The sequence below is a fragment of the Gracilinanus agilis genome, chromosome 4 (assembly GCF_016433145.1).
Source record: "Gracilinanus agilis isolate LMUSP501 chromosome 4, AgileGrace, whole genome shotgun sequence".
Classification (NCBI taxonomy): domain Eukaryota; kingdom Metazoa; phylum Chordata; class Mammalia; order Didelphimorphia; family Didelphidae; genus Gracilinanus; species Gracilinanus agilis.
In genome coordinates, this window is record NC_058133.1 from 404,006,348 (window position 1) to 404,020,030 (window position 13,683).

At 38.8% G+C, this 13,683-nt stretch overlaps 1 protein-coding gene across 2 annotated transcripts in view; it reads left to right on the top strand.

Annotated features, from left to right (window-relative positions):
- The window catches only part of PHACTR2 (phosphatase and actin regulator 2), a 168,661-nt gene that overhangs the window by 54,721 nt on the left and 100,257 nt on the right, over positions 1-13,683 (top strand). For both annotated transcript variants that reach the window (XM_044671585.1, XM_044671586.1), the window contains exon 2: positions 6,331-6,498. In XM_044671585.1, the coding sequence (XP_044527520.1) occupies positions 6,331-6,498 (168 nt within the window). The remainder of the gene's footprint in view (positions 1-6,330; positions 6,499-13,683) is intronic.

Here is a 13,683-nt window from a genome sequence, read left to right on the forward strand (position 1 = left end):
GGGAGGGTCTCAGGGTTCCACAGATGCTCCAGAGTGGGGGGCTCTATGAACTGATGCTGGGTTTGGGGGAGAACTGGGAGGATCAGACCTCATGTGGGAGTTGGCAATTGAGCTGAACTTTGTCAGAATCAGGGGCTCTCATAGCCTGAGGCAAGGAGGAGGAGGTGTAATTCAGTCCTAGGCACAGACATGGGGGCAGGAGACTAGGGAGAAGGAGCAAATGGTCTAACTTTGGGATCCACTTCCCCAGGCTCTGTTTGTGTTGGTAAACCTGTGGCACGGATGCCAGAGTGTGCCGGAGGGGGCTGCTCCCTTCCCCCTCTCCACACGCGCCTGAGGACGTTTCTCACATCACTCACTCCTCTGCCCAGCAGCCCCCTGGGAACACTTCCTCCCTCTCCCGTCTGGGGTGAGGCAGGGGGGCTCACATGCGCTGTGAAGGTTGCAGTTTGGGCACTCGGTTCCTTCAACGTTTGCCATCACTGATCTGCGCCATCTCCAGAAACATCTTTGCTTTGAGCTAACTGGTTCAATTTGCTAAATCTTCAAGCAAGACTTCTTAACTTGCTTTGTGTCATGGTCCCTTTTGACAGGCTAGTGGAGCCCGTGTCCTCCCTCCCTCCCAGAATCATGTTTTCAATTCATAGAATAACAGATGGAGGATTAAAAAGAAAATGAATTATGTTGAACTACAGTGATTAGAAATGTTTACTAAAATGAATTCATAGCCCTTGGGCCAAAAGCCTGTACTAAAGGGAAGTACAGTGCAGGGGAGGGGGTGAGTCCGTGAGCTCTAGTTTGGGGAGTACAGACCCACAGAATATCTTGAACTTGGGAGCTGCCATCCCCTACCAGAAGCAGCCCCACCTCAACAAGAGGGAGGGAGCCTCTGAGGGCCCCTTGTTCAGTTATTTTCAGTCGTGTCTGACTCTTCATGACTCCTTTTGGGAGTTTTCTTGGCAAAGATACTGGAGTGTTTGCTACTTCTTTCCCCAGCTCATTTGAAAGATGAGGAAGGACCGGGCAGCTGGGTGCCTCAGTGGATTGAGAGCCAGGCCAAGAGGTGGGAGGTCCTGGGTTCAAATCTGACCGCAGACACTTCCCAGCTATGTGACCCTGAGCATGTCACTTGACCCCTATTGTCTAGCCCTTACTGCTCTTCTGCCTTGGAACCAATACTTAGTCTATGACAAAAAGGTAAGGGTAAAAAAATCATAACATAGTAATTATTAAAAAAAAACAAAACTTCTGCCTTCTCTCTTAGAATAGATAGTAAGTATAGGCATTTGTGGTCAAGTGACTTGTCCAGGGTCACACAGCTAGGAAATGTCCATCTAGCTGCCCTTTTGTGTAATCTTAATTTTAACTTTAATCTCTGTGAAAACAGGGACTTGTGTCTCCAACCTTCATTTTGTTCCCTAAATTGTACTTAAACAATTGTACCTCTTGAGAATGACATTCAGTCTCACATGTGCTAGAGTATTTTTAGCAGTACTTTTTATGGAAACAGAATGGCTGTCTATTGATTGAGAAATGGCTGGCTTAGTATAGTAGATGAATGTAATGGATATATTGTACTGTAGGAAACAATAATGTGAATAATAAACAGAAACATGGGAAGATACATGAACCATTGCAGGGAACCAACAATGTACACAATGGCTGTAATAATGGAATTAGGAGGAATGCTGAGACAAGGCTTAAGATTCTGCTCATTTCATTTTGCATCCATTTATACTAATTTTTCCATCATCTGCATTAATTTTTTTGTTCAATAAAATGTTATTGATCCACATACCATGATTCATTTATCCATTCCACAACTTATGAGGACTTACTTTTTCCATTCCTTGGCTATAGCAAAACTCACTTGGTTCTCAGCCCCTTATAATCTAATGGCTTTCAACTAGGGTTCTAATAACCCACTCCTCATACTGGGTCACTTAGTGGAAAGAGTTCTGGGCCTGAAGTCAGGAAGATTCATCTTCCTAAATTCAAATCTGGCTTCAGACACTTAATAGATGGATAACCTAGGCAAGTCACTTAATCTTGTTTGCCTAAGTTTCCTCATCTGGAAATGTACTCTTATTTTTGCTGTGAAAACTCCAAATAAGACCATGAAGAATCAGACCTGACTGATGCGAATGAATAGCAATACTTATCCAATGGTTTTCCCTTCTCCATCCTTATTTTTCATTTTCCTTTTAGCATTTGACACTGTTGACCACTTCCTTTTTCCATCCCATCACTGCCATATTGAGATTTTTTTCTTACCTTAACTTCTATAACACTGTACTTTAACTGTTTAATAACTTACTTTTATCTTTCTTGCCTCTTAAACATGAGTGACCTTCTTGATTCTGACTTGGGTCCTCTTTGCTTTTCTCACTTTATTCTGTTCATTGGTGATCTCATTCACTCTTATGACTTCATTTGTCACCCCCACGCAGGTGACAGTTCTATATGTATATCTCCAATCCCATCATCTCTCTAGATATTTAGTCTCCTAACTGCCTAAAATGCCCTACACTGTTATTTCCTACACTGAGATCTTTGGTATCTTTTTTGCTTCTGGAATAAAATATAAACTCTTTCTTTAAGCTAGCCTTAAAGCCCTCTGTTATCAAAATCCCGCTTATCTTTCCAATCTTTTTTCTTTTTGTTCCCCTTTCCGTATTATGCCCTCAAGTCAAATTAGCTTGCTAGAAGTTTTTATTTCCCTAATCCATATATTTGGGTAAGTAGCCCCCCCTACCCCCATACCAAGAAAGTAGTCCCTCTAAACTTTTCCCACATTGTGTACCTTACTGTCGTTTGTCTGTTTTTGAAGAGGACCAAAATAACATCACTAGGTGATAACTTATCTTGTACATGAATTGGATTTAAGTGAGGCCCAAAGTTGTCAGCCTCATTTTTCCAGAGTTATTGAAATCTAAGGGGCAAGACAAAAGTCAGGGTAAATGGGGATGGCCTTGGATGCAGTGGATAACCTCGTCATTTTTGATGTCTGACCAAGCTCTCAGTGTTCCATAGCACCTACTTCAGTCACTTTCATGACTTTTGGGAACAAATTGTTCTCATCCATCCCCTCCACTGAAGAAAGTCTTCACATACTTCAGGTAAACACTCTACTAACTCACTGACAGGTTTATGGCACATCAGTTACCTTCAACCTGGTTTAACCCATCTGCCTAGATGGTTTACTGGGATGTGGCTACTGGACACACTACAGCTTCTTGAAACCATTGGTGAGAGTTGAGTTCCAGGTAGACACCAAAGGAGGATGATTAGCCCTGAAAAGGGCTCTGCAAGCCCTCACACCTCCTCAAATACCCATAAACTCCATTGTATACCTAGCTTCCTTTTCAATTATATATCAATAGCCACATCTGACAGAACTTTCCTGAATCTTCTAACTCATCCCCCTCAATTGCCAATATTCTCTTCCTCTTGAAATAATCTGACCACATTATTTCCCCTTTAATGCTTGATAACACTTTTAGGATCACTTAAAAACTCTTCTGTTTTGACATTTAAAATTCTTCACATTTTGGCTTCATTCCACTTTTCCAGCCTTATTGACCATGATTTTGTCTCATATATTTAATACAGCCAAGCGGGCCTTCTTGCTATTTCTCATGTACAAGTGGCACTCCACCTCTGTCTCCAAGACTTTTCAATGGTTGTTCCTCTCTCCCTGTATCTAAGATGCGTTCCCTCTCACCCCACCCCACTCTGCCTCTTTGAATCCCTAGTTTCCTTTAAGGCTATACTAGATACTTTTCTTTGCCCTTTTGACTAATACTTTCTCTCACAAATGACTTAGTTATCTATTTAGTTGTTGTTATTTTGTATACCATTATATGTACATATTTTTTTCCCTGGCTAAACTGTAAAGTCTTTGAGAACAAGGACTTTTGTCTTTCTCTCTCTTTCTCTCTCTCTCTCTCCCCCTTTCTTTCTCCCCTCTCTCTTTTTCCTTCCCTCCCTCTCACCCTATCTTTCCTTCCCTCCTTTTGTCCCTCCTCTTTTGTCCCCCCCCCTTCTGTCTTGGAATCATTAAAAGTATCCATACCAAGGCAAAAGAACTGGAAGGGCTACTATTAAAGAAATAAGTGGGTATAGTAATGGAGATATATGTATAATGATGGTGATGAGGTGTATCTGCCTATGATCTCCTCAGCTGCACTTGGTGGGAGGAACGCCTACTCCTATCACCCTGGCTGCTGCTGTAAGTTATCCCCTTCTCTCTAACAGGTTTGGTTGATAATCTGTTAGAATCCCTTTAACAGCTGTCCAAGAAAGGACCCTTGAGAGGTTAGATAGATGGTTAACCTTTCCAGGCCCAACTTGGGGTTGGGTTGATTAGTATTGGGCTATTGATCAGCCTTGGATAAAGTTCAGGATCTGACTGCGTTTGACTCCTTTCCCAAGGGCTGTGATAGAAAGACCACTCAGGAAAGTACTTATTATTCAACACTCTTTTATCTATAAATAGGGAAAGGATAACAAGATCAAGGATTGGGGATTGGAAACCCTAATGATCTATTATCTATTAGACTAATTAACAATCAGGACTGGAGGCTACTGATCTGGTGAAGGCTTGAGATTTCACCTCTCCTTCTATCTCTGGCCGGACCTGGCCACAGCCAAGCCAGAGAATAGAGAAGGCTATTGCTGCAGATGGAGTGATGGTCTTTATTCTCTCAGCTCTCTCACTACTAGTTTTGATGATTCACTAGCTCCCACAGTCTAGCAGGAAATAGATTCAGGCTTATTCCTATCCTCTTCTTCTACCTCCTGGCAATCCTTCACCACCCTTCAGCCATCCACTCCCAGATAGAACCACAGAGGCTTGCAGAGATCTGTGATCTCCAGTTCTCAGCCTCTGAGTCCAAAGACCTCTGAGTCCAGAGACTTCCTCCAATGTAACTGTGAGGGGGTGGGGCCAAACGTTTGCCCCTGGCTCGCGGTACCTGGGAACATTCCAAGTCTCTCAACTGCCATCTCTATCAGTCAAGATGGCATCCATCTCTTCCCAGATTATTGAATACAACACTATGAAATTGAAGTTAAATAGCTTGCCCAGGATCATATGGCTAGGAAGTATCTGGAGCTAAATTCAAATCCAGCACCTCATATCTTCAGGCCTGGCCCTCTATCCCTAGGGCCACCTAGCTGCCCCTTTTAGTGCTACTTTCACTGATATTATTGTGGCCCTTGTATTTATAGTGTTCTTGGCTTTCCTTTTTTCAGTTTGTAACACTTGATACACATCTTTCCAAGTTTTTCTGCTTTTTAAAATATTTGCATCTTGTATTGCAGTTATCTTCCATTATATTAATAACCCACAATTTGTTCAGTTATAACTCAACCATTGAAAAATACCCCTTCTTTCCAGTCTCATGCTTCAAAGAGTGTTTCTATAAATATTTTTTCTGCATAGGAAAGAGTCTGTTAGAATCTGTTAGAATTCCTTTAACAGCTGTCCAAGAAAGGACCCTTGAGAGGTTAGATAGATGGTTAACCTTTCCAGGCCCAACTTGGGGTTGGGTTGATTAGTATTGGGCTATTGATCATTGACTCTTTTGGCATTCTTTTCCTTTTTTGATGCAATCACCTTGTTCATTGCTAGATGGTGAATAGCCTTCTATGCAGCCTTGTCGTTTCTGTAACAGTGTGGACAGAAATTTGCAACATCATCAATGCTCACCCTCATACATTTCCAGTTGATTGCCTGTCCAATACGTCTTCAGAGTAGCTAGATATTGAAGTGGATAGAGTGCTGAGCTTAGGGTCAAAAAGACTCATTAAATCTAGCCTGAAGACACTTGCTAGCTGTGTGACCCTGGAGAAGTCATTTAACCTTTTTCCCCCCTCTGTTTTCTCACCTATAAAATGAACTGGAGAAGGAAATGACAAACCACTCATAAGTTACCTTTGCCAAGAAAACCCCAAATAGGGTCATAGTTGGATGTGACTAAAACAATTAAACAACATTTGTGTATACACTTATGTATATGGATAATTTCCTTTTTTTCCTACTCAATAACAAGCATTTATTTTCTTTCCCTCTAATTTCTCTTCCAACACTTGACCAAGAAAAAGGAAAAAAAAACCTCTAATAACAAATATGTTGTCAACTGGTTGGTTTACATCAAAGGAAGTTCTCTGTCGGAAAATAACATAGGGCAAAGCAACTCTCATTTGATATTCTTATTAGAGAATCAGAATATGACTGATTGAAATGAGAATTCACAAATGACATGGCCTTTTCTTGTTTTATTTCAGTCCTGATTTGTTCTTTTTTTTTTTCTCTTCCTTGTATAGTTGATGGACTGGATAAGGCTTCCATTGCGAACTCAGATGGACCTACTACAGGTTCTCAGACACCTCCTTTCAAGAGAAAGGGTAAACTCTCTTCTATAGGCAAGATCTTTAAACCTTGGAAATGGAGAAAAAAGAAGACCAGTGACAAATTTAGAGAGACCTCAGCAGGTATGAATTTCATAATGTTAATAGATGGAGATTAAAATACTATACATTTTAAAAATTTTTGTGAAGTCTGGCTTTGTCAAATAGATGAGATACCTAACTGGATCCACTGTTAATGCAGTGATCAAGAGGGAGCTCTGAAGATTCTAACTCTGCCCTCTTTTTCCTCAATTTTTTATTTTTAGCAATTCTGTTGTATAAATATATATTTTCAGGTTTGTGTTGAGAACAATTTGTATCTGAGAAAAGAGAGAGATGGAGTAATAGAAGACAGGGATGTCATCATGTCAAGGCAACTATAATCTATTACCTGAGCAGTAACTGATTGCATAGCTTAAGTTAAATTTGGAAAAATAAAAAGAAATTGTGTTCATTTGCTTTGAATGTATGTTTAATGTAGGTATACATAAGAAATATTGTATTCGTCATGCTGTGATGTTTAGTAAACTGCTATCTCACAATTTGTATAAACTGAAGCATCAATAAATATGGACTTTAATGGTGGTAAGATCTAGCTGTTGACTATCTGTAGTTTTAGAGTCCTTTATTTGGTAAGTTGTTGAACAAATTCATATTTGTGCCAGATGCTAGTTAAAAAGCCAAAAAGTGAAGTAGAATCTGCCAATTCACATGAAAGTAGAGACCAGCAGAGAGGATATAGTATGACAAAGATAGGGAGGAGGCCCAGGACAAACCACTGGAGTCTTTCATGTCCAGGGAGGAAGGGAATCTCTGATGTTCCTTGAGTGGGAATAGGTAGGAAAAAAACAAGAAGAGAACAGTGCCAAGAAAAACCAGGGAGGAAGAGGTGCCCAAGAGGAGGCAGGTAGGCAGGCAGGCAGGAAGAAAGAAAGGAAGCAATTATTGAATACTTATTGTATACTTGATAGGGTCAATAGTATCAAATACTGAAGTGGTCATGGCTGAGGTTTGAGTCTAGGTCACACTAGATTTAGCAATTGAAAGATCATTGGTAATTACAGAAAGCAGTTTCAGCTAATTGGTAGACTGGAAGACCTGAACCATATAGCCAGTGCCTTCTAAGTAGGTAGTGATACTAGCAGACATCAGTGATTCTATCAGAGCTTTGAATAGTTTTGTATTTAATTGTACATATGTTGACAGTATCCTTAGGAGTTATGGAAAGAAGTCCTTTTTGTCTCCATCATACCATAACTGAGATCATTTTATAAAAACCTATTTTCAAAAAAAATAAGCTGCTTTGACAACTTGTTGTAAAGATAAGTTATCAGCCCCATTATCTCTATTAACTTTAAAAAAATAACCCTTAGCTTCTGTCTTAGAATCAATATTAAGTATTAATTCCAAGGCAGAATTGAGGTAAGGGCTGGATAGTTGGGGTTAAGTGACCTGCCCAGGGTCATACAACTAAGAAGTATCTGAGGCTAGATTTGAACCCCTGTATCTCCCATTTCTAGGTTAGGCTCTCAATTCACTAATCCACCTAGCTGCACCTATATCTGTTAACTTTTTAAAATTTATTTTTTATTATTTAAACCCTTACCTTCCATCTATGAATCAGTACTGTGTATTGGTTACAAGACAAAAGTGGCAAGCGCCAGGCAGTGGGGGTCAAGTGACTTGCCCAGGGTCACACAGCTAGGAAGTGTCTGAGGCCAGATTTGAACCTAGGATCCCCTGTCTCTAGACCTGGCTCTCAATCCACCCAGCTTCCCCTGGCTGTTAACTTTTGATAAAACAGGTGAAGTCTTTATCACATGATTTGAACACAAGTAGCTTTGTAATTATTCTCCCACGTTTGACAGCTTGACTGACCCTTCATACTACAACTGGCACTTTGAGTGACTGTCTATGCTATAAAAGAACATATCTAGGTAAAGGCTAGGGACATGAACTTACTTTTAGGCCTACAGCTCTGGAACAAAAAAACATACACCAGCCTCAGCTAAGGTGAAAGGGACAGAGAGCAAAGAGTAAGACACCCTGGGGGTGCCCTCAGACTCTGAGGTATTTGCAGCTGTATAAATAGTCATAATAAAAAAATTTAACATTTAAGAATAGGGATTACCCTAGGAAAGCAACAAAACAACAAAGCTATTAGGCTTGATTTTTTTTTTTCTAGAGACAAGTTGTTCCATTGTATAGAAGGCAACATGGTATAGCTCATAGATGCAAGGCAGACAAGCTTGCGGGAAGGACGGATCAGTCATTTTTGTTTGTATACTTTCTCTCTTCAACCCTTTCCTGGTATCTCTTCCTGCCTTCTCTCTCATAATAAAACAGTAATAATTCACATTTATATAGCATTTTAAGATTCAGAAAGCACTTTCTTCACAGTACATCCATGTATTATGGCAATGCAAATAGGATTTACATATTTATTTACATATTACATACATATATATATTTACATATATATCTATTTACATATGAGGAAACAAGCTTAGAGAGGTTAAATGATTTGCTTCTGGCCCTAAGCTAATGATTTATTTTTTCTTGTTACTTATTGTAACATGGGGGGGAGGGGCTTCTATTCTATTATGTGCCAAACACTTTTCAAATAATAATTAATTTGATCTTCACATACCACCTTGTAATGGATAATATATCCATTTTGTGGTTGAAGAAAGACAACTCAAGTGACAAGTATCTAAAGTCATATTTGAACTTGTTTTTTTAATTAACATTTATTTAATTTCATTATTTTTTTATTTTTTAGAAAATGTTTTTCCATGGTTACATGATTCATATTCTTGCTCTTATGCCCCCTTCCCCTTACCCCCATAGCCAACACACATTTCCACTGGTTTCTTCCTGTGTCATTGATCAAGACCCATTTCCATTTTATTGATAATTGTTGTAGGGTGGTCATTAAGAGTCTACATTCTAAATCGTGTCGGCATCAACCCATGTGTTCAAGCTGTTGTTTTTCTTCTGTGTTTCCTCTCCTGCAGTCCTTCCTCTGAATGTGGGTAGCGTTCTTTACCATAAATCCCTCAGAATTGTCCTGGGTCATTGCTCTTCTTGACATTAGGACCAGAATTCTATCCACTGAGTCACTTAGAGGCCTCTATAAAGACAGATTGAATTAAACCTATATCATCTCCCATATGGATTATGAGCATGTGTTTGTGCAGGTAGACAGCTCCTCAGCTGCAGCTTTAGTCTCATATACCCCAGCCTGATAACCACATGATGATGTAGGAAGGACTCAGGGATTCTATGAAGTTACCATATGAGTAAGAGTGTGTAAATATTTTTATTTATGTTAATTCTGATGTTGACATGCTGTCCATCCATCTGTTAGAGACTTCATGTCATCCAGTATGTTTTTAATAATTAAAAATAGCCCACATTCATTAACCTTGTTGCAAAATGGTTCATCTCAAAAGCTGCTGCCAGCCCTGTGGTTTCTGAGAACTCAGAAAACTTTACTCTGCACCCTCCTCCTGAAAAAGGAGCAGGAAATCCAGGAAGGAATTGAAGGAATTGCAGCCTAAACATTTTGTTATGACTTCCTGACTTCCAAACTCAGGGGCCTGATTTATATGAGCAAATAAGACAAAGTTCAGCAAACCACTGCTCCATTTCAAAGTTGGACATTACCTCTTATTTTGCTGTTATTCTCATGAGGAAGGAGAGTCAGGCATTGAAATAAATGTGCTACCTACCTTAGAGTCACACTTAACACTTAGAAGAAAGTATTCTTGTGAACTGGTTGGATTCCAGAAACTCATTTCCAAGACAGTTGTTTGCTACTCACGTTTTCCCTTATAGAAACCATGTCAAAAATGGTGGTTAGTTTTCTTGACCAGACCAGAAAAATCTTTTAATCCAAAATGTAGCTGAAGTAAAGTACCAATCCAATTATAGCTAATCACCATTTATAATATTGTGATAATGGAGAAATGCTTTTGGGGGGGAGGGGCTTCTATATCAGGGGGAGGCAGTGAAGTAGAATTAATGAGGAGTAAGAAACTTATCCAGAAAAAAACAATTAAAAAAAAACCTCAATAAGTGACACAAAAAACAAGCACTGCAACAAAAGTTCTTATTTTTCTTAAGGTATGTTGGTGTTTTGGGTATGTTACTGTTTGATGATTTAAATTCACCAAAAATAAATTATTTTAAAAAGTGTATTCTGACTTCTAACTCAGGACTTGGGGCCGTTATTTATTTCTCATAAACCTTTGATTCTTCTTACTCAGTGTAGAAATTGCTCTATACAGTAACGACTGATACTTATGGATATAGATCCATGTTGGTGAAGACATAGCACATGTGCCATGGTGTGCTGGAGGGGTCTGCTCCATTCCCCCTTTCCACTGGGTCTGAGGAAGTTTTTTGCATGTCCCACCCCTCTGTCCAGGAGACCAATGTGAGCATTTCCTCCCTCTGCTCTCTGGGATAATGCAGAAGACCCACAGGTGGTTTGAAGGTACAGTTTGGGCACAAAATCTCTAAAAGGTTTGCCAACACTGATATAGATCAAGAAATTCTGTAAATTGAGCACTTAACCTCTTAATGGTAGTCCATTTAATTTTTGGACAGTTCTCATTGTTAGGACATTGAACTAAAATCAGTTTCCTTGCAGTTTTCACTTGGATCTCTAGCTTTCCTTTGGGGATCTACAGAGATAACCATGAAAGGTTTGATGATATTCATCATGATTTTTCCAGTACTCTATCCTAGGCTGAATAGTCCTCAGTCCTCCTTCTTTCAAACATTCTTCCCATGACATGGTTTTGAGAGTCTTTAATATGTTAGTTGCTCTTTTCTAGCTCTGCTCTTGTTTATTAGTGTCCCTCCTAAATTAAGTCCTCAGAACTTAATTCAGTTCTGTTTATTATCTGATCAGACCTCCTTGATCTAGACTCAATATCTGGCCTTAGAGTACATTAACTTTTCAATAGCCCTGTCACTCAATTAACTTATATCACTTTACTGTCAATTTAAACTTGTTTGTCTTTTATGCATGAACTATTTCTAAACTTGAGGTCTCTCATTCACTTTCACTTCATTACATTTATACATCATATTTTATTTGAGTGATCATAGAATTATTGAGCTCCAAGGCCATCTAGTACATCCCCTCATTGTACAGATATGGAATTAGAGATCTGGAGAGGTGAAATAATTTGCTCAAAGTCAAATAGGTAGTTAAATGGGATGTCAGCCCCTGTCCTGACTCCAGATCCATTACTTTTTCTTCAATAACATGTTTGTTTAGCCATTCCTCAGGTGATGGGGATCTACTTTGATTCATTCTTTGTTATCACAAAAAAGTGATTCTATAAATATTTTAGTCTACAAGAGATATTTATTTTTTGTGATCAACCTCCTTGGAGCATACATACATCAGGGTAGAATCTTTGCTTCAATGGAAATAGGCTTTGTAGTTGGTTTTTTTTTCTCCCACATAATTTCAAATTATTTCCCAGAATGACAGGACCAATTTACAATTTCACCAATAATCCATTAGTACATTCATCTTTCTACAGTCCCCACTATATATTGTTGCCATTTTTGTTCTCTTTGCCAATTTGCTTGATCTGTGATGAAATTTTCATCACATATATATCTCATCACGTAATAAAAGAAATTATTATTAATGATGACTAAATATTATATACATATAATTAAATATTATTTATGATTAAAGAGTTAATAGTTTTTAGTTATTCCTTCTCTAGCTGTTTGTTCATATAATTTTACCACTTATCTATTGGGGAATTACTTTTGGCTATATATAGTTCTGTTTGAGAAGGCAATTCTTTTTTTTTAATTGATTTTTTAAAAAATCATCTCCCAATATTACCACTGACTAGAACTATACTTTGAGATGAAATATAGTTAAGCAAAGCAAACTGACATATTGATTATGTCTGGCAAAGTGAAACTCATTCTAAACCATTTGTCTGCTAAGAAGCAGGAGTTATAATGTCTCATCAGCACTCTGGAGACAAGACTGGTCAGTTAACTGATCTAAGTTCTGATGACTTTAAGTAATGATTTCTTTTATATTATTCTGGTCACTATGCAAATATTTCTTTTGATTCTGTTTAGTTCATTTTTCATCATTTCATATCATCTTTCAAGAGAGTTTATTTTACAAAGCACTCTCCTGGTGCTGAATATCAAAGACAGAAATGAAATTAATCCTTGCCCTTAAGGAGTTTACAGGCTTTCAAAGGATGACACTGTATACAAATGCACACACATATATGCACAAAAATATATTGTGGGAAAGATATTGGCTTCTGGAGGGATCAGAAAAGGTTTCATGGAGAAGATGATTTAGCTGAAGTCACGCAAGGCAAGGAAATAAATAGCGAAGTTATTAGAATGGTGTAGTTCAGTGGCCTCTAAAGTTGAGGGGAGGTAGGGAGAGGAAATGTCATTACCCTAATTATAGAGTCAGAGAGTGGAAACATAGGTTGCTTCTCACTACCAGCATCACTCCATCCTGGAGCTTGTCACCTATACAACACACTACTCCCATCACTTATTATGACCCCAAAGTCCCCAATCCACATAAGTGCACACATACTGTCAGTTGTGAAGGTAAAATCCTCCCTTAGTATTCTTACTCTCTCTTTCCCAAAGTACTTTGTGGTTGCTTATAGCAGACAATTTTTGACTGAACACATGAGAAGAGCTTCCCTTTCCTATAAATGCTTCATTTTTGGTAGGATGGAGTGAATTGTATAACATGAACAGGCTTGGGTGACATGTTCTGCATAACAGATCTCATTACGTTTTCTTTTCCCTACCCATCTTCCATATTTCCCTATTTCTATTAAGGGCATCATCATCATCCTTCTTGTTACCAGTTTTACAACTTTGATTTGTTTGCTCAGTGCTTAGCATAGCACCGGACGCATAAGAAATAATAGATTTTGGTTAACTGCCTGAATTCTCACTCTTACACCAAATATCTAATCAGTTGCCAAATTTTATGGTTTCTAGTTCATGGTGTCTCTCATCTGTTTCTTTCAACTTAAACATCCAGGACTTTCGCTCAGACACTCATCACTTCTAGACTGTGCTATTGCAGTAGCCCTCTAGTAGAATTCCCCTGCCTCAAATCTGGGCCCTAGCCACCAGCTGCCAAAGTGATTTTCCCCCAAGCACAAATCTCACTATGTTGCTTTCCTACTCAGTAATAGCCAGTGGTTCTCAAATGCCTCTGGGATCATATATTAA